The 27,612-nt window shown below is 49.3% G+C and overlaps 9 protein-coding genes across 9 annotated transcripts; 4 read left to right on the top strand and 5 right to left on the bottom strand.

Annotated features, from left to right (window-relative positions):
* Positions 1 to 2,798: 2,798 nt before the first annotated feature.
* PHATRDRAFT_43416 (predicted protein) lies at positions 2,799 to 6,894 on the bottom strand. Its single transcript, XM_002177889.1, has 2 exons — positions 5,329 to 6,894; positions 2,799 to 5,240 (listed from the first exon to the last, which is right to left on the bottom strand). Exons 1-2 carry the CDS (start codon positions 6,734 to 6,736, stop codon positions 4,915 to 4,917), a joined length of 1,734 nt encoding a protein of 577 aa, XP_002177925.1. The 5' UTR covers positions 6,737 to 6,894; the 3' UTR covers positions 2,799 to 4,914.
* A 203-nt stretch (positions 6,895 to 7,097) lies between these two features.
* On the bottom strand, positions 7,098 to 8,490 carry PHATRDRAFT_43417 (predicted protein). The gene has a single exon (XM_002177890.1). It carries the CDS (start codon positions 8,409 to 8,411, stop codon positions 7,374 to 7,376), a length of 1,038 nt encoding a protein of 345 aa, XP_002177926.1. The 5' UTR covers positions 8,412 to 8,490; the 3' UTR covers positions 7,098 to 7,373.
* Positions 8,491 to 8,760: 270 nt separating this feature from the next.
* On the top strand, positions 8,761 to 10,509 carry PHATRDRAFT_43418 (predicted protein). Its single transcript, XM_002177574.1, has one exon. It carries the CDS (start codon positions 8,901 to 8,903, stop codon positions 10,410 to 10,412), a length of 1,512 nt encoding a protein of 503 aa, XP_002177610.1. The 5' UTR covers positions 8,761 to 8,900; the 3' UTR covers positions 10,413 to 10,509.
* A 655-nt stretch (positions 10,510 to 11,164) lies between these two features.
* Positions 11,165 to 12,289, top strand: PHATRDRAFT_43419 (predicted protein). Its single transcript, XM_002177575.1, has one exon. It carries the CDS (start codon positions 11,227 to 11,229, stop codon positions 12,256 to 12,258), a length of 1,032 nt encoding a protein of 343 aa, XP_002177611.1. The 5' UTR covers positions 11,165 to 11,226; the 3' UTR covers positions 12,259 to 12,289.
* A 231-nt stretch (positions 12,290 to 12,520) lies between these two features.
* Positions 12,521 to 14,916, bottom strand: PHATRDRAFT_43420 (predicted protein; the record flags this gene model as incomplete). Its single annotated transcript, XM_002177891.1, has 1 exon — positions 12,521 to 14,916. The coding sequence occupies exon 1, from the start codon at positions 14,816 to 14,818 to the stop codon at positions 12,521 to 12,523; it is 2,298 nt and encodes a 765-aa protein (XP_002177927.1). The 5' UTR covers positions 14,819 to 14,916.
* Positions 14,917 to 15,485: 569 nt separating this feature from the next.
* PHATRDRAFT_43421 (predicted protein) lies at positions 15,486 to 17,110 on the top strand (the record flags this gene model as incomplete). Its single annotated transcript, XM_002177576.1, has 1 exon — positions 15,486 to 17,110. The coding sequence occupies exon 1, from the start codon at positions 15,662 to 15,664 to the stop codon at positions 17,108 to 17,110; it is 1,449 nt and encodes a 482-aa protein (XP_002177612.1). The 5' UTR covers positions 15,486 to 15,661.
* Positions 17,111 to 17,573: 463 nt separating this feature from the next.
* PHATRDRAFT_43422 (predicted protein) lies at positions 17,574 to 20,307 on the bottom strand (the record flags this gene model as incomplete). Its single annotated transcript, XM_002177892.1, has 1 exon — positions 17,574 to 20,307. The coding sequence occupies exon 1, from the start codon at positions 20,082 to 20,084 to the stop codon at positions 17,574 to 17,576; it is 2,511 nt and encodes an 836-aa protein (XP_002177928.1). The 5' UTR covers positions 20,085 to 20,307.
* Positions 20,308 to 20,866: 559 nt separating this feature from the next.
* On the top strand, positions 20,867 to 21,468 carry PHATRDRAFT_32629 (predicted protein; the record flags this gene model as incomplete). The annotated part of the gene is made up of 2 exons (XM_002177577.1): positions 20,867 to 21,109; positions 21,292 to 21,468. The coding sequence occupies 2 exons, from the start codon at positions 20,867 to 20,869 to the stop codon at positions 21,466 to 21,468; spliced, it is 420 nt and encodes a 139-aa protein (XP_002177613.1).
* Positions 21,469 to 21,497: 29 nt separating this feature from the next.
* Positions 21,498 to 27,494, bottom strand: PHATRDRAFT_43423 (predicted protein). Its single transcript, XM_002177893.1, has 5 exons — positions 27,060 to 27,494; positions 26,343 to 27,008; positions 23,465 to 26,255; positions 21,983 to 23,408; positions 21,498 to 21,893 (listed from the first exon to the last, which is right to left on the bottom strand). Exons 1-5 carry the CDS (start codon positions 27,389 to 27,391, stop codon positions 21,703 to 21,705), a joined length of 5,406 nt encoding a protein of 1,801 aa, XP_002177929.1. The 5' UTR covers positions 27,392 to 27,494; the 3' UTR covers positions 21,498 to 21,702.
* Positions 27,495 to 27,612: the final 118 nt, after the last annotated feature.

Genomic DNA, 27,612 nt, shown 5'->3' on the forward strand with positions numbered 1-27,612 from the left:
ATTGCAAGACGATTCCGCGACCAAGTCGAAATCGTGGATGCCGATGTGAGTCCTCAAGAGGTATATTACGGTGCAGAAATACTGAAGTTGTTCCGATCAGGTTGCCTTCTTTTAGATGAGGTCGACCTAATCCTCCATCCTTTGAAATCTGAACTTAATTGGCCAATCGGTTCAAAAGATCCCATTGACTACTCTCGGTCGAAACTTGGAATTGGTCTACGATGGGATCTTTTTTGGCACCTTATCGACGCTATCTTCTACTTCTCAACTGGAAAAATGTCCGTCGCCTTCAAAGATAGCCGAGAAGCTATTACGATACTAGAACAGATTTCATCTGTGATTCGGATGGGGATCTCAGAGAAACACTTTCAACATACCCCACATCTCGTTCTTCTGAATCGACAATATTACCACCAGCAGTTGAAGCCTTTAATTGCTCGTTGGCAACTGCTGTACCTTCGCAACAAACGTCTACCAACTGTGGAGGACACACACTTGATCTCGTACATGGTGAATGGTCCATTGAAAGACAAACAAGCAGCTTCTGCCTGTCACGTGGCTTTAGATGACGACTACATGAAGATGCTGAACCTTAGTCACGACCTGCTCCGAAACTTTTTACCTCACGTTTTAAGCAAAATCAATCGAGTAAGCTTCGGTTTACTGTCGAAGTTGGATTTAAAGCAAGCTTTAGAAAGCGATCCCAACGTTTCTCTCGCTAGAAGACTTGCATCTATTCCATTCGTTGGCAAGGACATCCCGAGCAGAGCGAGTCAGTTTTCTCATCCTGATATTGTTATTGGTCTGACGACTTTGGCGTACCGATACGAAGGAATGCGACTTTCGGATTTTGAAAATGTCCTCTATGCTCTTCGCGAGCAACTTGACTCTGAATTTGGTCCTTACCACAAAAGACCGGCTGCTTTGAAATACAAAGGGTGGGTCGAAGAAGCTGGTGGGAAGGTCCGAGGGCCTCGTGAGGGTGAGAACAACGTTGATAATGGACATGACGTTGAATCTTCGTTCTTCAAGGCCCCCATTGGGCGTGTTGGTGGAAGAGGAGCCGATGATATTTGGCCGCTTCATCTACTTGATTTAAAGGACGACCAGCATATGAGTGTGACCTACAATCTTCTACGCAATATCCCTCACGTTATTCAGTATTATCTCGATACCTTTGTATTTCCTCTGACAATGGAGCACCATCACGAAAAAGTTAGTGCGTCTGGACAAGATCTGGGTGGCGAAATGATGTTTGGAAAACGGGTCGGTTTCAGTGGGACTCCGAGCGACCTTTTGCCAGAAGAGCTGGGCCAATGTCATTACGACGAGGGAGTGGATGGTCAGATAATCCACTTCTTGACTAGTGAGTCAATTGTGTCAAGTCGCATCTTAGGAGCCGAGTGGTCAGTGGTGAAGGTCCTAAGCGATATTGCAACAGCCAACCCTCCTTTTCACGTTTTGCTGGATTGTGGCGCACTTGTGACAGGGCTTAGCAACTATGATGTTGCAAAGTTTCTTCTTACCCACGGTCTATCGTCAGACTTTGATGGAGTAGTTTTTCTTGACCATAAGGACAGGAAAATGATTTTGATGCGACATGGAATGAACGTGGTCAGATTAAATCAGTCTGGAATTCCACCGCACCGGCGATTTTCATTCTATGATCAGATTCATACTACGGGGATGGATATTCACCAATGCATCGATGCTCGGGCTGCGCTAACTTTGGGAAAGGATATGACTTTTCGTGACTATGCACAAGGAGCCTTCAGAATGAGGGGTATTGGAAAAGGCCAGACAATCGAACTCTTTATTATTCCAGAAGTAATGCGCCTCCTCCAAGATCAGCATACTAGAATATCTCAGCAACAGGCACCAGCTCAGTCTGTGGTGCATACACCTCAGAGCTCGTACGCCTCGGACCTGCTATCGCTATCGCCCCTTCATCAAAGTCCCTCAGTAGCTAGCTTTGGCTCGCAAAAACAGCTTTTAGTCAACGTTGCGGCATGGCTTACTGTCAACGGAATGAAGAGCGAGAATATGCAGTTTCGAATGCTCTGCCACCAAAGTATAGACAACGTTTTCCGAAAACGGGCTTATCGCATTCTTACCACACACTACCGCGAGCTCACACAGATTGCCTTTTCATCTCGAGTCAAAGAATTTGGAACATCGAAATCAATTGAGGCTGGTCATGTTGACATTAATGGGGACCTTGAACTTGGGGACAAGGTGCAGAATTTGTTCGCCGACGACACCAGTGCAATTCGAAGTGTCGTCGAGTCCGGAACTGGCGGCGCATCTTCCCTCGTGGGCATTGAAATGATTCAGAAGTGTCTCGATATTATATCTGAACGCCTCGATTTTACCGTTCCGAACAGCATCCCCACCCCAGTGCCCTTATCAGATACTCTACGGCACTCTATCATTCGTCGTCAGGATTTCATAATGAACGATTACGATAAAGCCGTTGTGGACAAAATTTTGATGGTGTTAGTCACATCCGAGGGCTTGAGCAAGAGGCGTGTTGGTGGGAAAGCGTCGGAGGACACGGCAGACGAAGACCAAGATGCTAATTTACAAAAGGAGCAGGTATCCGAAGAGGAAGTCTTGAAAGAGCAGGTAAGCTTGAAGAGGTGCGGGAAACTATGTTTTTCTCCACGCGTAAAACTAATTGTACGATATTGTGCAACAGGAAGAAGAAGAGGAGGAGGAAGAGGAAGAAGAAGAGGAAGAAGAGGAGGAAGAAGTTGTCAAAGAATCAGCGAAAAAGAAAAAATACTCCCGGGATGGCGAGAGTCCTGTGGCTTGGCCTGTCCAGTCGCTTTCAGTAACATTGAAAGGTGTGGATCCAAACTACAAAAAAAATCGAACGGAAGCAACAGCAGACGGCGAAGAGAAGATCCAGTCTTGGCAAAAGGCATTTTATCCTGCTTCGCAGTTCACTGTGAAGAATTACCTTTTTTCAAAAGCAATTGGCCTAGAATTTCCTGACTATCTATTGGTATCCCGCAACTACTACGAGAAGCAATGGGCTTCAAAGACCCATCGACGACTGAAGAATGTCATTGTTACTATGGACTTTACTCCATCAAAGGCTGCGCTACAGGAAGTTGCAGCTGTGGGAAAGCCTTTTACAGTAGATCAAGAGAAGACTTTGAAGCGTGCGTTTCTTGGAGCCGATGGTGACAGTTCTGGAACGATTTCGGTTACGGAGTTGAAGGAGGTGCTGCGAGCGGTTGATGTTGATGTCGACGGTGAAGATGGGGACCGGTTCTTTGAGCAAATGCCAGATGTTCAGAACCGTGTTATTACGTTTGACGAGCTAAAACATTATCTTACACAACGAATGTTCTACAGAGTCCAGGCTGGTCGCTATTACGTGATCATGTCTCTGTTCGAGGCGGAGTGCATGCGTGCAGTATTACACCAACAGTCGGCTTTGCCACTTATTCCTGGTAGGGATACAACCGTTGCGCTTCGAACAGAACGAACTCTCCTTGACTCAACGTACGGGTACGAACCAGCACAAAGTTTCCAGCACTCTACAGCCTACTCTTGTTTCCGCTTTATCGACAGTCAGGTCAACTATCAACCACGCGAAGTTACGCTTCTCCTTCGAGCATTGCAAAACAATGATTTGGAAAGGCGATACAACTACTTTGTGGAGCTTCGGAGCAATCGCCGCCGGAAGCATATCGATCCGGCGACCACAGCACTTTCCAAAGTTTTCATCACTGCTGACGAGCACCATCTTCTCAATTATAAGATTGCTGCTGGGCGTATCACCGCATTGCTGAAATCGAGAGGAATGTTTCCTAGAGATGCCTTCGGCGCCATTGACCGTGACCGCGATGGATTGCTTAGCGGCGAAGATCTTCGTCGTGGTATGGAATGGTTGGGTTTGAAGCTAGACTCCGCTCTCCTTTCTGGATTTATGAAAGAGCTCGATCACGATCAAGATGGGTTCATCAGCCTCGACGAGTTCAAGGGAGCGGTTGGGTTTGAAGATGACGGCAATCTACAAAGTTCACTGGCAACTTTTAATGGTGGTTTGCCTTTACCTCCTATGCCATCTGATGACGACAGCAAACGAGATGTCAAGATCCCCCCGGCCGTTTTGGGCTCAATAAAAGTGAAGGTTAAGAAAGCATCAAAATTCAACCTGGTCTGGAACAGCCAAGGAAGCATGAGTCGCTATAAAACTAGCGTCTGGGAACCGCACGCCAGCAGCAGTTTGAAACAAAATAAGGTCTCGATTTCGCTTGGACACTTTGCTGGCCATGGTTATGATAATCCAAATCGAGACAGCAATGAGCGCCTGTTTTTGGAAGTCACCGACACGTCTGGTAGTTGGGTAGGAGGTAGTAGCTGGCTTCCCCACGTCTTAGACAAGTACATGCCCTATCCTGCTCGATATCGTTTAGCCTGGAGCCTAACGCACGGAAGCAACCATTTCTATGCTTGGGAACCTGTTCCACCTGGGGACGATTTTGTAGCGCTGGGTTTCATCGGTTCCAAAGAAGACAAACAACCAGACGTCAAAGCGATGCGTTGCGTTCCCAAATCATGGTGTAAAGAGAGTACGTACGTTAACAAGGTTTGGGACGATAGTGGGTCGTCCGGGCGTGCTGGTAGCATCTGGGTATTCAATTCCCTTTACTTGGTGGGTTTTGTGAGTGGAACCGATCCGCCTCGACGCCAACCCCATGACTTGGCCAGCCGTCGTTTCTTCATGAGTGAGTACACAAATATTCATTCAACTACAGTAGCTCCCGCTTCCGGTGGCTATAAACCTCCTTCGGGGTAAGATACATAAATTGAAATTTATATGATTTGTTCGACATATGAATGCATTACCCTCTTGCATCCATACATTTTGTATAATACCGATACTTCTATCGCAGGCAATCAAGTAGCGTCCTCTGCACTATTGTCTTCCTCCTCGTCCATCGCAAATCTAGCGGTTCCCTCGACAATCATACTGAGTAAAGCGGCTCCGCGTCCATTGCTACGTCCATTGTCTTGCATTTGACTCAACAGCTGTCCTGCCGCTAAACGACGGGCGCCTGGCTCCAGCCCATTCAGCATCGTAAGCAGACCACTGATAGAGCTTGCCTGGGAACTCCGCTCCACCATCATGTCGGCATCCTGAACAGGAAGGTATGATCGCCCGTGTGGGTCCAAAGTGAATCCAAAATTCTTGTTTTTCAATGCAGGCGCCAAATCCAGTATACCTAAAAGTAAAGTGGCAATCGAAAACAAAACTGGAGTGAGAGATAAGGCGGACCAGAAAAGATGCATTACTGCAATTACGAAACGTACGCATGTCGACTGAAGAGCTGGCATGTCTCGGGCCAAAGCCCCCATGCACAACAATACAGGCCTGAGCTGGTAGAAACATCGATGTCAATGTAAAACGTCGTTGTGGCAAGCTTCCGGAAACAGCGGGACGAAAGAACGTATTCGTCATCAAATCAAAGGCCAATATACCGTTAGTCGACGGACGGCCAGATCCAAACGCAAGTAAAACCGTGTCGCGAGATATTCTGTGGGAGATGTGACAACGTCCCAACACTAGGATTTCTGATGGCCGGAGAGTATTGGCAATATCTTCATTCATAGCCGCCATATTGATACCAGCATCTCTATTTTCTGCACCGTCATCTTCATCCTCAGATTTTTCGTTATGGTTTCTATGCAGCAAACGCCAATCCCAGGGTAGCGATTCGATTAAGCCTCTCCGCCAGAAGGTGCTCATACGCAACTCCCACACTTCTGAATTGTCTCGACCGGAACGCAATAAATCGGATCCATTTCCACCACCGAATAGGACTAGCCGTGAACGGGCTTCATCGAGGATAACCGAATGACCGAACCGGGGAGACGGCGAAATCCCCGTTGTAATAGAATGACTGTCAATCCAGGTCCATGTTAACGTGTCCAAAAGTAAAGGATTCAAAATAGAACCTCGTGTTTGCATGCCGCCGCTTATGAACAAATACCGATTTGATAGCAAAGTTGCAGAATGATAGGCCCGCGCACAACTCAGTTGCCAGTTTTGAATTTGTTCTGGGAATAATGTCGCGCAAGAAGGCAGCACCGTTTTGATCTCCCAAGATCCGTTCAAGATTCCGTCCTCAGCGTTCCTTAGCAACGTCAGAATCGCAACGCGATCGGTCTCGTTGGCATATCCGCCGCTTAGGAAGCCACCAAATAATACAGCTCGATGCTCTTCCAGAGCAGTCAAAGATGAACCGTAGGAAAATCCTGGATGCCCCTCGGGTACAATACGCTCCCATTCGCCGTTCTTGAAATGTTGCAGATCTCGAACGTAGATGGCAGCGTCCTCGGTAAATCCGCCCGTCACCACAACTTTATCGCCCATGACACAACTGACGTGTCCTTCACGAGCGCTCGGTGCAGTTGGGTCTTTTGGATGAGAACGGACCGCACTCCAGTGGACAGATGGTAAAGATTGGCAGTAGGCGGCTCGAAGAAACCGGCGTTTGGCACGTGCAGCCGGGGGCGATCGACTTTTATCACCGGGAGTTTCCGACAGAAGCTGGCGCTCGGCGCCTTCACGTCGGGTTAGCAAATCCCAGAAGGATGGATTGAGACCGATACTGTATAAGGAACGATGCGTGCTCAGTAAACTCAACACGTCGGGCGCGGATAAAAAAGTAGAGATATGCTCCCAGGCGACCTCCGGTAAGTCGACTGCTGAGGACATGCCGACGGCAAACGTTCGCTTTAGCAAAGCAGCAGCGTGTGGACGTCTGCTTCGTACTTTGTTAAAGATAACTGTAGCAGAGGCTATTGGAGACGCTTGGGTTCACTGACTTTGAAGCAAATGTGATTTAAACCAAATTCTTGATGTGTTCTATGATTCTCTCGTTCACAGTCACTACCGTGGGAAAACTTCCACAAATCCAGTCAGACCGATCGATGCCAAGAAAAAGCTTTTGCGCGACCAGTAAGATACACGAGACAGGCGACGTGACATCGGAATTGTCCGAAAGGAATCGATTGCAATTCATTTTTGAAAAACGAAAGAGAAGAGCACACACAACCCCTACCCTCTCGATAAAAACCGATTCATTCTGCAAACAGAGATAACTGCTAGGCCTCACCTTTTTTCTTGTCGTGACCAAAGTATGACATTTCCTCTCTTGCTTACCAGCCGAGGCTGTGCTTCAATGCACCGAAAGTACGGAAAAAGCCGGTGCTCTTCAGCATAAGTTGCCTGTTGATAGATGGGGTCTAGAGTTGCGCGTAACCAAAATCGGAAGGATTGCAAGAAGAGGAGGAAGCAGAGGTTAACAACTAACAGTAAGCAACGTACAAAAGTATCACGAGGATTCAGGAGACTATTTGAAACTTTGCTGCTCTAAATGATGGCGATGGATGGATCGAGTATTGACAACGGCCAACAAATCCGCAAACACCGGTCCAATCCCCGTCAAAGTGAGCAGGTGATCTTTCCTTTCCGGGACCTCCCCATCGAATTGCGATACGATTTCCCGCGCTGCCTTGACAATGTGTTTTGCCTTGGTTGAGTAGTACTGAAGACAGGAGAGAGCATCCACAAAATCTTCAGGCTCGGACCGCGCTATGGTTGCGACGGTCAATACTGCTCCCAGCCGTTCACGCAATTGAGTCATGGCCTTGCGTGTCGTGCCTTCCTGACAGCGAGCGTGCAGACGGGCAGCAATGAACACCTCGAAACGTCGATCCTCTAAAGAGGCCTCACTAGTGGCCATGGAATGCCACTTCTGAACAATTTCGCTGCGTTGGCTGGGAGAAACGAAGTTCATCGGAATCCAGTCTTTCTTGCAACTTACTTTCGGAGGTTTAGGGACTTTGATGGCGAAAGATTTCGCGCCGACTGCCCCAAAGGAATTGAGCGTAGAGACTAGTTTGGGGCGGCTCTCGTTCGTGGCACCGGCAAAGGCGAACTTGGCAAATACGTTCATTTTTGTAGAGGAATCTCTTGGCTCACTGGGACCTATGACACTATCTGTGGCCTTATCTGGCCTTTCGTACTCCTCGACAGAATCCGCTAACGCAACGCAAGCCCGTTCCGTCAGACAATTTTCTTCTCTTTTCCCAATCTCCCCATCCGTGTTCTCGCGCGCGAAGCTTTTCAGCAACGGCTCTTCCCGTCCCGAAAAATTGTCGACTCCAATTTCGTCGTATTCGGTTATCGGCAAAGATTTTCTTCGCTTCAGGCTGCTATCGATAGCTAGTGCGTCATATTCCCGTGCGGGTGACGGCACTCCCTGTTCCGAGCTGCTGTCGATGACACTTGCCTCGTACTCACAGTCAGGTACCGGCGACGGGCTACGTGGTGACAACGGCCGCTTGCGCGAAAAGAAGCGGCTCGCACTCCTACGGGAATCCGCCATGAACGAAGAAATAAGGAGCGTTTAGATACACACCGCGTTTGTTTGCCTGTTGGCCGTCAAGTCCTGAAGATAACAGTCGAATGAAGAGTACTACTCTAGATGATTTTTTGGGCCTGAAGTGTTTGAAAAGGACATCCTTCTAATAAGCGGAACGACTGATTGTCTGACTGACAAGTAAATCACAAGATGACACAACTGTAATCTGATTTGTAGATACGTGATTCGCCAACGAATATCCGAGTTAAAACCTTCACTGGTGCTCTGTGATTTGGAGGGCAATCTGCCGTAGATTTCCGCTTGTTTCTACTACCTCTTGCTAGTTTACGGCGACTGACTGTAATAGATGTGATGTGTCGTTGCGGTTGACCCGAATAGTCCGATTTTCGCACTTGGAGCAATTCCGTCTGTTCTCTCTTTTCCATAGACACACAATCGCTTGTTTTCAAACGCACACAACCTGGTGACCGAATAACAAACAGTAATTGCAGCATGGTTCAAGGCTTGGCATTTCTCAGCAAAAAGTCTTGGCATGTGAAGAATTTGGCGAATCAGGAAAAAGTGTGGGTTGCCGAGCAGCAGCAACAGGCGGAGGCGGCCAAGACGCAAGAACTGGCCAAGCAAATTCAGCACGAACGCGAACGGGAAGAGCTGGAAGCGCTTACTGGTAAGAAAACAACCCTCGATCGTGGAATCGACTGGATGTACCAGGGGCAAAACGCACAGTCCGAAATTGCAGAACAAGACGCCATCAAAAAGTCGGAAGAGTACTTGCTGGGAAAAGAGTACGTTCCGGAAGGAGCAATCAAGGGCGACCTGGACGATGGCCAAGCCATGGAGGGAGTCAATGCAGTCCTAGCAGCAGCAACGGTAGCCGACACAGCCGGACAATCCTCGACAGCCTACTCAGAGCAAACGGTTGCGGAACGCAACGAAGCCTTTCGGGTCCGACACGAGGATCCCATGTTTGCCGTCTCGACACTCGCGTATCAGAAAACGCAACAGCACGAGCGCAATAAGGAACTCTACGAAAAGGTGGTTGGCGGAGTTGCTGTGGACGAGAAACGTCGTTCCAAGAAAGAAAAGAAGCGGAAACGAGACCGGGAAGAAAGTCCGGGACGGAGGTCTTCACGGAAGCATCACCGCCGTGATCGGAAAGCCCACGCAGACAACGAGCACTACGATCGTCGCCGAAGAAATGACAGTAAGGAAAAGGACCACCACCGTAGACACGATCGTCGAGACGGCCGTGAGCATAGCCAAAGCCACGAACCTCGGCACCCAAGAATTCACCGCAGCCAGAGGCCAAGTCCAAAGCACCATGAACGTCGGGACCACGGCGGTGACTACTCACACCACCGTTGCCAATATGATCGCAGTAGTAGCGTAGATTCCCGTAATCGAAGTTTATCGAGGGAACGGCGAGGGCATGGAAGAAACTATCGAACCCCGGAATATGACTACTCGAAGAGCCAACTGAATCACCAGGAAGTGAGAAGTGATCGCCTCAACAACGACAAGGCTCGCGACGATTGCGAGCCTTGTCCAACGCAATATGCTACCGTTAGCACGCAAACGAGAGCAGTTCTTCAGAAGCAGAAAGGATTTGGCTTACAAAATGCACCTGGAAGATCAAAGTCTAGTATCATGGTCCACCCCCAGCAGTTGGGCCCCAACCAAGAGCTGCTTCGACGGAAGCGGCAAGAACAGCAAGAAGAGCACCGTCGTGTTAAGGAGCTGAAGTCCAATCGTCGGCTTCTGACAAGTGAAGAGAAGACCAAGGCGTTAAGGGACATGGAAACGGCTGCTCATCGACAAGAAGCCACTCGGACGAGTCTATCGAAGCACAGGGAAAAGGAGGACCCACCCCGGCTTCGAAATGCAGCGTTTCTGGAGAAGTTGTCGCAGCAAGCAAATGGAATGCACGGGGAAGGTGTCAACTTGGCCGACCGCGTTTCACGGAATCGCAACACAAACCAGAAACTGCACGACAAGTTTCTGTAGTTTCTCGATTCAGAGTATCCATTCTGAAGAAATTGGTAAGGGTGTAACATGTTACCTTAAAACTTCTTGCCTAAAGGAGGCGCGAAAGAAATTCCTGGTTTGTATTGACAAGAATAATCGAAAACGCCATGCTCTCTATGTATGGCTGTTCGATCGAATTGCTAATCACTAGCTAGGATCGAGTAATATAAATGCCGTACCTATTGCGCGCTAAGGGGAGGTTAACGGAAACCCTCTTCTTCTCATAGGTATAACCACAGTCACTGAGATCCGACTGCCTCAAATGTATGTATACTAAAGCTAACAGTACGTTCAAGAACACTAAGACGGCACATTTTGCTGATCGGCCGATCGTTTAGCCACAGGTGATTGCATTGGTGGACAGAATAGAAGAGCTTTTCTGGAGTTGCTTGTTTTCTCAGCACCCTCTAGAACCAATCATTTTGAGGTGTAGATATCTATAGCCCAAACGGTTTAATAACTAGACGGAAACGAAAGACCTTAATTCATAGGGAGATCCGTCCTATAGGAATATTCTCGAAATCCATTTATGGAGACAAGTCAAATTGCCTCTAAACGGAGTTGCTTCCCGAAAATGAGCGAAGCGTAGCAGCTTGAAGACCCGAAATAGCGACACAATTACTATGTACCTCCTCCCAAAGTTTGGGATTGGGACTGCTGGATCGGAACACACTCTACTTCTCTATGCAGCAACGAATGCGAACCAAGTGACCAAAATCGCTATCCATAGTTGCTCATTGAAAAGACGAAACAGCCAACAAGTTTTCAACTGCAAGCGTGTACTGCAACTTTGATGTTTCCGATCAATCCAAATGGCGACGCCACGAAGAAAGGGAAACCTCGGGGTAGGAAAAAGAAGCCACGCAAGTGGACTAAACCTGATGGAATGCCCAAGCGTCCACTATCAGCATATAACCTATTCTTCAGGCACGAACGCAGGAAACTACTGGACGCTTCCTCACCAAGCATTGAAGACAACGAAGAAACCAACGCGATTGTAGCCGAAAGCAAGATTGGATTTGCTGTCTTAGCTCGAACGATTGCATCAAAGTGGCGAGATCTTGAAGAAAACGAAAAGATCCCTTATGTCCAACAAGCTGAAATAGAGCAGGAACGCTACAAAAGAGAGGTCGAGGAATGGCAACGTCTCGGTTTGGACCCGAGACAGAAAAATCCGGAAGCCTCAAACGCTTGCAATGCTGAATTGTTTATAGACAACCAGCACAATCTCGACAGTTATAGAAAGCCAAATGCTTCGTTCTCCGTCCAGCGGCACACTTCTTCCCACAAGGCAAACATTTCTCCGTTCAATGTTCCACAGTCTAGTCGGACCTCCAATTCCAGCACCTTTTCTTTGCAAGACCTCGTTCAATCTTCCGCGACTCCCGAATTTTGGGAAAAAGAGGGAAGAGCTGATCTACCGAGCTCGCAAAACAAATTCGCTACATCTGTTGAGAGCGCTCTTCATCAACATCAACCTTATCAATTTCGCCAGCTACATCAAGAAAAAGATTTCTTTGAAACAGTTGAATCTAGTAGTTATGATCAAGCGTATGCACCTCTACAACCTTTTGCGGCGTCCATCAACAAGTCGCCGAAAACTCAAAAAGTAAAGGATACAGCACGAGGAGACAACTTGGCTGAAGGGACGGAAGCATTCTGGTCAGAGGCGACCAAGAATTTTGCCTTGCCATCCCAGGTCGAAGATCAGAAACTCCCGGCAAATGACGAATATCAAACGACACATGCAACGCAAGCATCTCTCCAGCAACTGCAAGAAAAGTTGAGCAGCGAAGAAATATCCTTTCTGAAGAAGTTGGGTTGATGCTAATTCATAATTTTTATGTTAGCTAGCTAGAGGAAGTCAACTTGTCGGGAGAATCCAGAGATACGGTGAGCTGCCCTTCCACCAATAATCTTCTGGGTATGTTGGCAATACCGAAGCTGCATCTTGCAAAAATCTCTGCTTAGGCTACATATCAAAATATCTATTAACTTTGCTGTTGTCCCACTATGTGATTTTTGCATCGTACTGCACAACACCTAAACATTGCAAAACGAGAAATAACCGAAATTGATTTCATGGTTTACGCATCAGTACTACGTTTCCCCGGTTGAGGACTGAATCGATTACGCAGCACAGCCATCATCATCGCAACCAAAAGTAAACCGACTGTAATCCGAAAGAGGATCGATGTTCCAGTCTTCACGACGACCCGATAGCCCCATATAGCATCTTGGGTCATCACCATCACGTCGGTTGTCCCATCACCATTAAAATCCATTAGAAGGGGTTTTCGCATTGATGGCTGCGGGAAACTGGCGGTTGCTAGAACGGTTCCTTTGCGCGAAGCTAGAAGTGCCATGCTGTTCTCTCCAGCAATTAGAATCGGCCGTGTCGCTGGTTGAGCAAACTCTGCCTCAATGCGGTCAATTGAGACCAATGTTGTATCGTCCCAGGTGGGGAAGTCTTCGAATCGTCGACCAGAGATCTGCCACACCCGACTCCCTGATACACCACGGAACCGACTAATTTGGCCATTGCTTAAAGCAACTATCAAATCGTATCCCTTGCCGTTCAACGATTCTATCGCGAGGGGTGGCGACCCGGCAATACTCTCGTCGCGATCGTCTTTGTTCGAACATAAAGACACCGAGAATAGTTCCTCCTTCGTTGGAATTCCAGACAAGGCCATGGCGTGGCACAATCGAGAGCGTACTCTGTTTCTCGAAGCAATTTCGACTTTGGCGTCTTCCTGCCCCAGATCGCCTACTCGCTTGACAAGCTGGGATACAAACTTGTAGCCATCGTCTGTCGAGTCTTCCAGGTTATCTGCATGACCCCCCACTAGGACTTGCACACTGTCCAGTACTCCGTCGTGGTTCAAATCAGCATAGAGGGTATCGTCCGAGAGGGAAACGTGGCAGAGAGACATACCATTCTTGATTGACCGCACGTGTATACCATGCTGATTATGTAATACCAGTACGTTGGGACGGCCAAAGTGAGGGAGACGTTTCCGGCGACGTTTTTTTGTCGGCAGCAGTTTCGCCGATAGCGTTTGTTTTGGTTTTATGGTGATTCCCTTGCTCAAGCCTCCTCCCATCTTTGGCTTCAATTTATCCTTCCCTTTTAATTTGGCTTCTGCCGGCATTTTTTGGTGCGTGAAGTGCACCGCTGTGACAGTCGCATCGTCGTTGGACCAGTAGCTGTGAGGAAGCACTCCGGTGGTCAACAGTGATCTGCGATAGGCGTGTAAGCAATTAGCGACACCGCGACTTTCGTGCAATGCGACCAAGCTAGGAATTTGGGATCGTCTGCGGGCGGGGGAGGTGGAGCCCCGTTTTAGCGGTAAAAGTAGAGGCGCCTCGTCATCCAAAACTTCTCCATCGTCGGGGACGAAGAACTCCCATTGCGTCTGGCCCGTCTTGGCATCCAAAGCAACCGCAATCTTTGCGGATTCGATATCGTCGTCCGGAGTTTGAAAATCTATGTATCCAGTAAACACAAGTTTCCCGTGAGCGTCGCCGGCATCGAGTGCGTTGAAGAAGTTCAAGGTAGTATCCTCCCAATCCGTCAGGGTCCGGTTTTTTTCCCGGTACACGTTTCTCGTCCACAAATGCGTCAATTCGAGGCCTTTAGCGCCGGCGCTGATTTCTCCTGTCAAAGAATGTGCCGACACACTACCGTCGTTCCAGAGCACAAATACAGTGGGTACAGATCCGACCGGGGTTTGGTACATGTCCTTTTCGTCCAGAATCGAGCGATGCTGCTCGTCCGCTGACGCGTCACAGGGTGTATCGGCGTAACATTTTTCACCAGGGGGGCACTCATCCGCTTGGCCTTTCGGACAATGCTTTCCGCATTTATCCGAGGCTTCGTGCCAATCTATCCCGCAGTAGTAGTGGCGAGTGCGATCGCCTCCACTGTTTTGCTTGGATGGATTGTCGCTACCATTCGGCTTGGCTTCGACGTGTGCTTCACTAAGTACGTGCCCCGTCGTTATCATTAAGGGAGACATGTGGGTATCTTCCATAGACATGGAAGATGACGCGTACATGAGTTTGGGCGAGAACGGAGCCAGATGCGTTTGGTCGGTGTTCGCCGCCGGCTTGAGATCCAGAATCTGGATCGTCCAAGCATTGCCGTTCGCGACATCGCCGGTGGTGGTTTGGACAATCGTCACCAGCGCTTCCGAGACTCCATCTCCATCCACGTCCAGTAAAGTGGGAGCCGCCGCACCTCGGCCTCGATCTTCTTGCCACGGTACGTAAAAGGATAAAAAGGTTGTGACGGTCAAGGAAGATTCCGCTGGATCGCGCCACGCCATGCGACTCAACAGAACGATCGCGACGATGGCGACCACATCACGGCTCCGAATCATCTTTGTCGTCGTATGTGCCTGGATCAAACAAGCCCAGCACCGACAACCGAATTGAAAGTCGAAGAAGGCACACTCGTAGAATTCAATGGGCAGAGATGGCCGTGGATGATGGTGAGCAAAGACAACAACCGTCTTGGAAGGCGAGCGAGGTGTTGAAATGTGTCCCGGGTGCGGTGTTTCTCGGCCACGGACCCCGACGATGCAGACCCTGACCCTACGCTAAATTAAAAGTTGAAAATGAACCCTATTGTTTGTGGCCGGAGTTTGTGAGCCTGTCGACCATCGGAGAAGAAAGGTTCAGAAAATGGCATCTTCTGATTGTGAAGCAATCTTGAATGGAGATCGTTGACTGTGAATTCGGAAAACGTTAGTCTTGCCCTTGCATAAGTTTATACTTTACAGTTAGACGGTAGGTACTCTGACCGAAATCTTTTGTTTTTCATTTCACATATATGACATCCCATTTATAATTGTTAATTCAAACGTTTCGACAGTCCAAGATAAATAGACAGTAAAGTACAATAGCACGTGCCCCTGTTTTTACCTCCAGTCCGCTTGATATCAACATATCTGAGATTTTCTCACACGCGCTCACTATGGAGGAAAAAAGGCACTAAACTCGGCAAGATTGCGCCATCAACGCCCGTATCTCCATTCATAGTCAGAACACGAGCGAAACCGAACCAAATAGTATGTGAGCAACTCATTTCCTGCGTTGATGCATGCGATCGGTGCGCAACTTACTGAGTTCAAACCATCAGTAACAAACGCCGTAAAAACCGCTGTCGCGGCAAGGGTCGATTGTTCTTAAAAAGGAAAAAGTGGTCCGAGAGGTGAGTGAACATGGAGACGTTCCGACGCACTTTTAAAACTACGTCCTATCCAGCTCGAAATATGCTATCAAACAGTAGCTCCGCACTTTTTCGACGCTCACGCCGAGCTGGCATTGATGGTGCTGACTGTGGCGTCGTTCCTAGTGAGGACGAAGAAAATCAGTTTCATTCATCACGGAAGGAAGGGAATGCCCAATGTCCACGAAAGCCTTCCTACACAATCCTCTGGAACTGGCGGTGGCGAGTCAGCGCGAAACGACGAGTCGCCAGGATCATTACAGTGGTCTGCGTTTTCATTCTACAGCTCTGCTTTCTAATTATCGCTGAACGGCGTGTGGTGGTTTTTGGAACGCTCGATCTATCGCCTGTCGTATATCACGTCGCACGTCGCACGGGACTTTGCGTGTGGCAGCACGAGTTTGCCTTCCTACCAGCGCCGTCACTTGTGTCCTCGTGCAAATGCAAGTTCGATTTTTGTACCGTAACGCACGAGGGTGGCGAAGGGACGCTGTATCGGGGCAAGTGCTGCAATTCCAGCGACGGTACAGGTGATCCGGGAGAAATGCAACGCTCAGTCTTGTTCAAGTCCACCAAGATATCGAATCGACGGTCAGCCTGGACCGAAGCAGATGCAACCCGTACCTTTACAGCAACAAACAAATCAGACTTGCTGCTTTTAGATTCTGGCCTGAATTACCTTATTCTGACCGAGTTGGCCGAGTATGAGTTCCTGAATGTACGCAAACTCATGAATGCTAGACAAATGGACTTTTCCACGGTCTTGGTGCTGCTTCTTAAGCAGGTGGGGGCGCAACTAGTAGAATTGCATCGAGCTGGCTATCTTCACTTGGATGTATCCAGACTAAACATTCTCCAGCACAGCTATGACCAGTCGCAGGCAGCCGCTACCAAAACCACCTTCCAATTGATCGACCTCAGTGGCGCTCAACCCATGCACCAATGGCGTCGTATTATCCACGGCATGTACTACGATATGAAGCGCTTTCACCTTCCAAAATTGCCCGATTTGGCCTGTCTCGTGGCGGATGATCCCGATGCCCGTGACTTTTCGGCGCAACAAGAATACTGTCGTGTTCGCAGAATAGAAGGTAGTTCAGCGCGCCTGTGTCCCGGTCTCGTGGACTTGTATCCCCTCGGTATATTAGGGCTTGACTTAGTGCTTCGTTTCCTGGGAGAGGAGAGCATTGCAAAGAGACCAACAACTTCTTTTCCATTGAGTAACAACACAACTCAAGGATTCGCTTGGATCGTAGAACAAAGGCAAGCACACGTTGCGGCTTGGCACCGGTTGGACCAACGGCTAGTCCAGCCACCAATGGGCTCCTACCGGAAGGCACTGCGACTGATTGGAGACGTGATGTTAATTTCTGCTCCCACCAATGAAACCGCTAATGAATTTGCTGCGTCTTTGTGTGCCTTTTCTACAATGTCCGGGTAGACGATCTCGCCGAATCGTCCCTCATTTTCACGCAAGCCTGGATCGAAATCGACCAGCCTCGGTGTTGTATGTCAGTCTATCCGTAGACCGGATGACATCGACCGACCGACGGGAAATGAGCCCTGTACATATGAATTAACTGTAAGTTATGCGTATAATGCATATCACTGTCAGTTGGAACGATAACTGCGCAAAACACCCAGGGCGACGGTGGAATGCCTTTTTCCAAACAACTTTCGGACATCGTGAATTTTAATTCATTTTACACCTTGTTCGCGTACAATGAACAGGCTACCGAGATCTACTTTGGATAAATAAAAACTGCTGACTATCATGAACGAATCCTATTTTTCTCATTTATGCAATAAATCGTTGCCAATACAGTCTTTTCTTTCCTTACTTTGTAACCTAGAAACAACTCGACACGGCTCACCCGTAGCGCGGAGATTCCACCAACGAATCGTTAGGCCATCCCGGCCGCCGCGGGTTGGACCACTTCAAATCTCCACAAGGACCGTCCGTAGATCACCAAGTGCTCGTCACCGACCGCCCCGTGGTGGTGTCGATATATCCGCAATGCTTGCGTGTAGCACCCCAGCATGGCGTCCAAATTACCCCTTTGCAGTTCAATGTTACCAATTTCGTTCAAGGTCCGGGCGCACGTTACATGATCCGGTCCAAAACAAAGCCTCTCAATTCGCAAGGCTTCGGTAAAGTAGTCGACGGCTAAATCCATGTCGCCACGTTGGTAGTAGACTTGCGCAATGTTGTAGGCCGTAATAGACAAGTCCCTGTGCGCTTCACCGAGCGCGGCCTTTTCAACCCGCGCCGTCTCCAGATAAAATTGGAGAGCCTGTTCGTGTGAACCTTGTTGGTGATGAATGAGTGCAATATTGTACAGCGTAAAGGCAATGTCCCGCGTGGGTTTGGCCTCGGTATTGGCGCCCGACGACCGTCCATTGCTCAGCAAGGAGCGAATGCGGTAGGCTTCCGACAAGACTTGGAGAGCCATGTCGTGTGATTCTAGCTTAAGCAAGACCAAGGCAATGTGAGTCAACGTGGACGCCACTTCTTCGTCGACATCCCCCTTGATTTCCCGCCGAATTCGCAAACACTCCTGATTCACGTCCATGGCACGTTGGTAGTCTCCCTTTTGATGCCGTACGTAGCCAATACTACTCAGCGTATTGGCAATTTCGAGTGGATCACAGGAGTGGCGACGTTGCAACCGCAGTACCTTGTCGTAATGCGTCAAGGCTTGGGCGAATTCGCCTCGTTGTTTGTGAATTTCGGCAATGTTAGTGTACGTGACGCATACATTGGGATTGCCAGGTTCGAGGACAGCCAGCTCCACCCGCAGCCCTTGATGGTAGGCTTTGAGTGCGCCGTCCAGGTCTCCCGTTTCGTAGTGCAGGTTGCCTAGTTTATTCAAGGTAATGGCGATTTCGGCGTGCACGGTACCAAGGGCGGCCCGTCCCACGCGTAGGGCTTGTCGAAAGGCCTTGAGGGCCTTGTTGAATTCCTTTTGTTCGTGGAGGACCTGTCCGATACAGGTCGTCACGATACAGATATCGCGGTGCGCCTTTCCAAAATAGTGCGTGGCGAGTTTGAGGAATTCTTGATAATGCCGCAAGGCCTTGTCCTTGTGTCCTTCTTGATGGTAGCATTGTCCGATATTGAACAATGTTGCGGCGACATCGACGGAATCTCCGTGGGCGGAGCGTCGAATCGCGAGCGATTGACGGTAGGCCTTCATGGCCGGGCCGTAACGGCCTTGTTGAAAGTATACGCGTCCGAGGTTGTTCCACGTCGTCCCCACGTCGGCGTGTAATTTCCCCAGTTGGCTGGTGCGTATCCGTATGGATGTTTGCAGGCTTTCCAGAGCCGTGGGGACGTCACCATCGTGCATAACGTAGTGGAGAACGCCGATGCAGTTGAGACAGGCCGCGACGGGTACACTCTCCTTGCCCAGCGTACGGGCCAAACGCAGACTGGTACGGTAGGTCTGTAACGAATCCGCGTGATCGCCACGCATGTATTGGATGTGTCCAATGCCAAACAGAATCGCCAAAGTCAGGTAGATATCGTTGTGATGACTGTCGTCGTGCAGCGATACCAAGGCGCGTCGGTAACATCCGAGAGCTTGATCGAGATGATCCTGCTGATGATATACACGAGCGAGATTAAAGAGAATGGTGGCGGGTTCGTTGCGTGTTCCCCGCGGGTGCTCATTACTGTTCGTGTCGTCGGAGTACGAGGACTGCCCGAGTTGTAAGGGTGCCTGAAAGACGCCCATCCCTTCGTCGTATTCGGCACGGTGCTTGATTGCCGTGGCGGTGGTTTGGACTCGTCGAGGCGACGAGGAAGTGTCGGGCAAGACGAGCGGTTCCAGGGAACATTGCAGAGACAACCCGAGTTCAAGTTCCGGCGAGGAGTGCCTTTCCTCGGTAGCCTTGGGTTTCTTGTGGCGCGTGGGAGCAAGCGGCGGTGACTGTTGTTGTTGCAGCAAGAGGAGGGCTTTGGAGAAACTCTGGTGTGCCTGTTCGTACTGTTGTCTTTGTAGAAACTCGACGCCCTTGTTGTTGAGTGTGGCGACGAGTGGGGGTCGCGGGGCGCCCCCCGTGGAGTCGGACATCCAGGCAGGGGACGTGGGGGACACGCGGGGAGGCTTGCCGTCACGCAAGGAGGAGTTCACCACGCGACGCACGGGAGGGTGAGGGGGAAGCGTAGTCGTCGTGGCAGTCGTTGTTGTGATGGAGGTAGTCATCGTTGGACTGTTGTGGCGGTGTAGGGATCGCAGGGTCCGGGGTTTCTGTGAAGACGGCGACGTGGTTTGGAGTGTGGACGATGCGGGAAGAGTCGCTTTGGTAGGACGGGGACCGTGCCCGTGGGGAAGGGTCGAGCGTTCGCGGAAACGCGGATACCAGACGTTGTGCGACGAACGCAAGCTTGCCGGAGTGCGGGGAGAACTCATCGACGAACGAATTCGTTTCGAGACAAGAGCCGTATCGATGGATAGTCAGGAGGTGCGTGAGACGGAAATGGACCGCGTTCAAACACCAGTATGTGTGTGTGTGTGTGTGTGTGTCTAGAGGACCGTGGAGGTGTGTGTATGTGTCGACCAACGTGTGTGTGAATGTGTCGGTAGGTGTTCTCTCCAAAATCACTTCCAATATTCGAGACCGTTGACACCGTTGGAGAGTCCAACCACAAGAATATATGAGTGTGTCAACCAACGGGTGAGTCTGTAGCCGAATGATGCGGGGGGAACGTGTTTTGTGGGATTTTCCGGTGTATGGTACCTCTCGTACGCCAAGAAATTTCGTGGAAGGCCCGGCGAGTTGTGGACAACCAGGAAGGGCATGGACCCTGGACTGCCCTGGGCAGACCTGGGCCATGTTTCAGTGGGAAACGCATCCCCGTTCGAGTGTTCTCACTCTACTGGAGGGATCCAAGCCCTTCGGGAACCAGCGCGTGATCCGCATTCCACCAGCAACCGATGGGCCGGCGTTACTTGCGTTTACAGACAAATTCAAAATACTTATACAACAATGCGACCACGGGATTTCAATTTCGTTTCGTCCGAAACTGCGGGTACAGTCAGTACTTATGGGGTGCGCGCCGGACCTCGAACCAGCATCTCCTTTCGACTCACGTGATTGACTTCCCCCCTCCCTAGCGTGTGGGGAAACGAGTCCGTGAGTAACGGTAATATAACCGGCAAACGGGGGTGTGGGCCTGTTCGGGGTTCGTACCATGGCCGATCCGGGACGTCTCCTTTTCAGTCCGGCCGCTCTCGGGATTCGTATCCGGTTCGGCCCTTCTCAACGAGACACGGAGTGGAAACATTTGACACTCGGCCTGTTTCCCCATCCCACCGGACCCACAGTTCACTTTCTACGTCTCACTCCGCAAATTACCTTGGAACACGAATGGGGCATGACGCTCTTTTACACTCTTTTCGAACCCACAACCAGAACTTTCCTAGTTGGGAACTCCGTCATTTTCAAATATATAAAGGCATCCCATTCTTACAGATAGCAGGCACATATGTCCATAGGCCAATAACGAAGCGTACCATATATTCGTCCCGTTTGCAGAAATCCCATGCCCTTGCGTCTCCATAATCCCAACCGGATGCGGTTGGAAATTCCTTTTTTTCCGATCACGACTGACCATAGGGACTAGTCCCGCGGAATCCCAAACATCACGACTTGGTCGATTGCCGCCTGTTGCGCATGGGACCGTCCGCTTTCCTACCCTCGGGATCGCACCCCGCCCGCCTACGCCCCTCCAGTCTCGAGCTACCAGGAGGCGAATGGAAGGGGAAGGAATATGCGGGACGTGGCTCTCCGTAAACGTGTTTTAGGATTAGTTCTCTCGGTAGTATGGAGGTTGGATCATACAAAAGACTCTAGCTGGGCATTCCGATACCCCGGACCGCGAGAACGAGGAACACTCCTTTTTTTTACCCGTGATGTAAAACTACGCCACCTATAGCTCTAGTAGCTAGAGGGTGCAATTACTGCCCCAAAATTAGGGAATACAAAATTAGTACAACGGCGGTCGAACCCCTTCTCGTGACCACCTTTTCAAAATTTCTCCGTCGTCAAGCCTTGGAGACTGCTGTTCGTCACGGGTGGATGGGAAACAACGTGGGCAATACGACAAAACCCCGCGTCCACGTTCGCCAGGGTCACGTTCATGTAAAAACTAGCCTTGGACAAACCGGTACACATTGTTTGGCACTCTCGCAATACGGCCTCGTTTTCCGCGTCCAAACCTAGAATAATAAAATGGATTGTGGTTTGACGTTCGCGTTTCAACCGCTCAATCTGCCGTTTGATCGACAGGTACGACTCCGACACGAACAACCATCGGCCACCAGCAACACGTAAGAATCGTTCTCCTGCGACGCCGACGCATCCACCACCATTTGCACCGCAAAGGGCAGCGATGGAGACCCCATTCCGCTCGTTCCACTCGTCGCAATGTCCAACGTGGACCGCTGCAAGCCTTCGTTTTCCGACTTTGTTGACAAATTCAAGGAGTACGATCCCCTGGTAGTGGACGCTACCAAACCCATCGAATCTTCGGGATTGCAGCACTCGTCGTACAATCGAAGACAGTTCGCGTTGATCCGGTCCATGATGGGATCGCCTTCCCATCGCTTGTTTATTTCCAAAGCGAAGATCAGGCACTTGCCAATGTCCACCGATCCGTTTTTGCAAGTTTTGAGCATCTTCCGAAAATCCGATCGCGTCGACTGAAACGTTGTTCGCGTGAACGGCATTGCTCCATCCGTAGCCCGACTGTAGCGCAACAACGCGTTGGCGGCAACCTGGAAACTTCCTTCCATCAGGTACTCGTCTTCGGCAAACATACGCATCGCCAGTCGGGCCGCTTCCCAGTCGTTGTCCCGAGAGAGTTCCAGCCGGATCGCGGCGGCTTCTAACTGCTGTAGACGCCCGGTGCGACTACAGCGCTGGAACAACGGCGCCACGGGCTCGTTCCACGCCGCAAGCAGTAACTGATCCGCATCCTCAATCAGTTCCTGCAGCGCCCATAGTTCACCGAGCTCCTCGTCGCGGTGGAAAGAAATGAGGCCGTGGATTCGCCGAATGATCCGACCAAACACGGCTTCGGAATGCTCTAACAAAAGCTTGTGGGCCAGCAAAAACTCCCTCGTGTCAATGTCAAGGTCACGGGCCCGAGAGACGTCGGCAAGAGCTCGTACTCGGCCGTCGTCGGGACAGTCGGGGTCACCTTGTAAGGCTAGCAAGAACATGCCTCGATTGAAGAGTCGATCGGCCAGTTCATAAGCAAATCCTGCCTTGGTCACGAGGCACGTGGCCTGCTCGAACTCTATTTCCGAAATGGCAATAGCTTCATCGTAGTGTTCTAAACCAGCGCGCACCACACCAAAATCTTCCGACGTGTTCAAGCCAGCATCGCAGTTGTGGTGTGCGTGTATCTGTGCATAACAAACATTCGCAAGATTGTTGCATGCCACACCAATCGCCTTTTTGTCATCAACTTTCCGAAAAAGTCGAATCGCATCATTCAGAAAATGGCATGCCCAGCTAAGATTACCTGAGAAGAACGCGGTGTTTGAAATCTGAACAATCTTGTATAATTTAGCGAATGAGTTGTAAACCTGTCGCGTCTCCTTTGAGCCACCTCGCAAAGGAGGTACGTCTTCCTGTACCTCTCGGTTGTTGATATCCTGGATTACCTGTAGCAACAGAATAACTGGTTCCGTGACCATCACCGTAGTCTTTACAGAAGACAGAACCATCTTTCATCAGAGTTGTAGTACACACAACGCAAGCGCAGATAACAGCCACGACTTACAAAAAAGGCAAAAACTGTAAAAACAAAAGTAGCGGCGGCCACCAAGGCGAAATATAGAGTAGCTTTGGATCGAAGATCTTGGTCTACATCTTCCTCGATGGCTTCAAACGGCATCCGCATATTGCCTTCACATGCAAAAATACCGACGCTGTACACAAGCTTGCCGCTTGTGATCGCACCGCGTCCAAAATCCGAAGGATCTACGATTGATAGCTCCCGCACGAATACCGGATAGAATGCGAGAATCAAAACCTGTTCTCCTCCATCATCTAAGTTTCGCTTGAATCTCACACATCCTTTCTCCCCGTTCCTCATTCTAGGCAAGATTTCATTCCGAAAGTATTCCCGATTTTGGCTTCCTTCCTCGTCGAATTGAAATAGTAAGTCAACAATAGACGCCGACATCCAAGGTTGGGTATTATTTGGGGCAACAACCGTATCCCCGCCAAAAACGTCCTCCGTGGGTGTAATTATAAAGGAGGTTAAATCGTTCAGTGTGGCCAGTGACCGTCGAAGCATTTCTGGATAAAAGTCAAGACCAGCCATGCCAGCAAATTCGTCGGTGTTTGGATTTACCACCGGAGCCGTGACAGTTGTCCCAACCTTTGTATCACCTAAGAAAAAATAGGGTGCAGTAACGTGAAGCATACTCCCTGATGATAAATACTGAGCCTTACCCGAGGCATACCATGGGCGGCATCGAGGATCGTATCCGTATTTACCCAGGGGACACAAGTCTGGTGCAAGCTCTGAAGCCTGATTGGTCTTGCGAGAAGAAAATGAAGAGAGTGCCGTTTGGGAGTAGCGGCACCCACTGAAACCGGTTAAAAGACCATCCCCTTCAAAACCAAGATATGTTGCGACATTTATTTTTGGACGTGCCACTTTCACTGCATAGTTGTAGATCGGGAAATCCACTACAGCCATTGCAGAACTGACCCGAGCGCGTGCGTATGTTGTTGCAAATCCAGAAACGTCTGCGCCTTGCTCAGACCCAGGCATTTCATCAAAAGTGTTCCACCACAAAGTGGTCTCTGGACTATAGTCAAAAGTGGGGAAGCTTTGAGATGAGTTTCGGTTGCCGGTGAATGCATCAGTGTCTCGTGCTTGGCAGGACACGAATCGCTTCTGAATGCTTCTTGTTTTAGAGAGTTGAAACGTCTCGTCTGACAGAAAACGTCTTTCCAACCCAGTGTGATTTCCTTCGGTGCAAGTCCGCCGACTAAATTCGTATGGTTCTTCCCAATCACATGGACACGGCGCTCGACTTTGGCTATAAAAGGGACAGGATTGATCAGCAAAATAGGTCTTGCATTCTTCTGTTGATGATTTGTCAGCTTCCGTGAAGCTGACCGAACGCCGAATGCCGTCAAACAAGAGCCAACCGGAGACACGAGTCAATAAGTGGAGGTCTCGCATTGGTTCGTACAACACAGTCAATGCCAGCACAGCCTTGGAAGCTACTGTTACCATAAGAGCCTCAATCTCAAGCGTGATCGATGTTTCGGCCACCAAACTCACCCAGGACGGTAGAATCCTTTCGACATTGGCAGAAACGATGGCACAAATGATGACATTTGCCGTAATCAAAGGAACAACAAGCAGTAACAGAATCCACCAGAACAGTGCTGATCGCAGAACACTGTTGTTTTGCAGTGCGCAGCGATAATCGTTCTTGCTGACAGATCCTCGATCCTCATCAGTTGTGAAAAGTACATTTTTGCCTCGGTGTTTTTGATTTGGAGCAGGAACAATAGAGGCAGCTATCTTGTCACGAGATTCATCAAGCTCGCTGCTCTGGTCGCAGGAAGATGGTGGTGTTTCGCTTCCAATAGAGCTGGACAGAATTCTCTTTTCGAGCTTGGCGACGAAACTGGAAAATGTTCCACTTTTCGGCTTAGCCACCGCTACCATAGGAACCTCAACTGATTGCAAGTCGACGCACGAAAAGCCTGTTGGATCAGATTGATCGCGACAATAGAGCTGCCGAAAATCGCTTTGCCACGTTAGCTCATTTCTGATTTCTACAAGCGCGGGTTCTGCAACTATTGAAGCACCTCCACCACTAAACCCTTCGATCATTCTCCGAAACTCAATCACCAAATCAGTGATTTCAGATGTAGGAGCACATTGCACAATCGGAGTCAAGTCGTAACTTTTCCCGACAAGGAGCTTATTGGAAGCTCGGCAATCGCTGTGGTTCACGATTTGCCAAGCGATGCCTTCTATCCATGAAAGCGGTCGAGTCAACACTCTAGAAACACACCAAACAATTGCAAGAACAATCATGACAGCAGTGAATCCAAGCATCGCAGATACAAGTACAGTTGCTCTCACGTCCGCGTTAATAGCTTCAGCATTTTTTGAAATGGAGAGAAAGATTTCGTCGCCGATGACCTGTATCATGAGAAAATCTGGCTTGTATTGAGGGTCGTACTCTATAGGGGGTGTTGGCAAGGGGTATGCACTTATCAGACCACCCTTTTCGCAAGGTAAAACTGTTTTCGCCATAGCGTCTCTAACGGCGGTCTCTGTGTATTGGGGTATAGAAAGGATAATGCTCCGGAACGTCTCGAATTGCTCAGTTGAAATCATACCTGTTTCGGAGATATGGTGCGACCCATCATTTTCGAATAAGGCGTACGATGAGTTCGAATCGGCGACAAGATGTCCGTTATCAAATCGAACCACTGCTATTATAGAGTCTTCCACAAGCAAAGAATCGCTAAGGCTCATTGCTAAAAAGTCAACTGGTACCTTCATAGCGGCACACCCAATAAAATTTCCATTTCTAAGATCATAGCAAAGAGAGTTAGAACCCGTGTTGTTTTGAAGTAGAGCTGGAGCCTCGACTGAAAAATGTCTTTTAGGTACTTACTTCCGGTCGAAGATCCCAGTTCCTGCTGACATCAATCGAAAGTTACCGCTGTTTGCGCGGGTATACGGTCCGTACTTCACAACTTTCTCCGGATGCAACGCCATTTCTTGGCACCAAATCTCTTCCATTGGATTAAATTCTCTTTCGGACACAACGGTCCCTTGCATATGGCATCGACCGATTTCTTCATCGGTTCCAAAAGGCCTTTTCGTATATGGGTTTGTGTTACGCATCCAATCGCAGCCACCAGATTCGTACGTTTCAAGGTATCCCCCGCGACTCACACCTGGATAAGTTAGCGTGGCACCAGCACCTGCGTTATGGAAATAAATGCCCAAGAAATACGCGTCTCGCTGTGACTCAAATAATGGCTTCAAAAAGACATTCAAGTCACCTGCTTTGTCGTATATTGCTTTCGCTGTAGAAACGGGTTGAACTTTTCCTCCTGTTAATATGTTGTTGTTTTCATCCGTACAGTTCGGATAATAGTTGAAATGATTGGAATCGGTTATGTTTGGATCACAGGTCCCTTGCATCGCGAACGAAGAGCTTTGGCTAGTCAAACGTCCCTCCGGATTCAGAGGCGTCCTTTCTTGCAAGTGTTCCCAGGCATTCTCAGAGACAATATTTGGATTGATTTGCCAATCTAACGGCAAAGGTGGCGATCTCAATGGGTATTTATTTGTCTGAGATTCTATGTCAAAGAACGGAACATACCTGTCGTCGTCCCAGCCTTCTTCTCCGTAGCCAACAATCCTATCCCTCGCAAATTCCGCCATGAGCTGCACCGTTCCATCCAAAGTCAGCAAGTAGGCGGTAAATTGATCTGCTAAATTTCTCGTCGAAGTAACAATATTGCGAACGACTTGATCGCGCATAACTTCATTGGATCGCTCCTTAACGGCATGTCCGGCAGAATGAACAGTAATGCTAGCAAGAGCGACTACAAAAGCAAGGGTAAGAAAAGCGGAAGATCCGAAGCTCACAAGAAGTTGCCTTCTCAGAGGGTCCTGGGGTTTCAAACAGAGCTTTTGCATTAGCGATACCATATTCTTTATGTCGATGACAGTCGATTATCTGCGGTTTAAAAAGGAAAACGACACGGGTCTTTGCTTGACCAGAGAATAAATTGGTTGCATTGAATATGAAGTCCTCACGCAAGCAAAAAAACTGCTGATGAATGCTCCGTGTGCAGCATCTGACATGACTGGGAATCAATTCACAGTTACTGTCAGTCATAGAGAGCACGAACATCTCGAAGAAGTTTCCT

Source organism: Phaeodactylum tricornutum, chromosome 2 (assembly GCF_000150955.2).
Source record: "Phaeodactylum tricornutum CCAP 1055/1 chromosome 2, whole genome shotgun sequence".
NCBI classification, from domain to species: Eukaryota; Bacillariophyta; class Bacillariophyceae; order Surirellales; family Neidiaceae; genus Phaeodactylum; species Phaeodactylum tricornutum.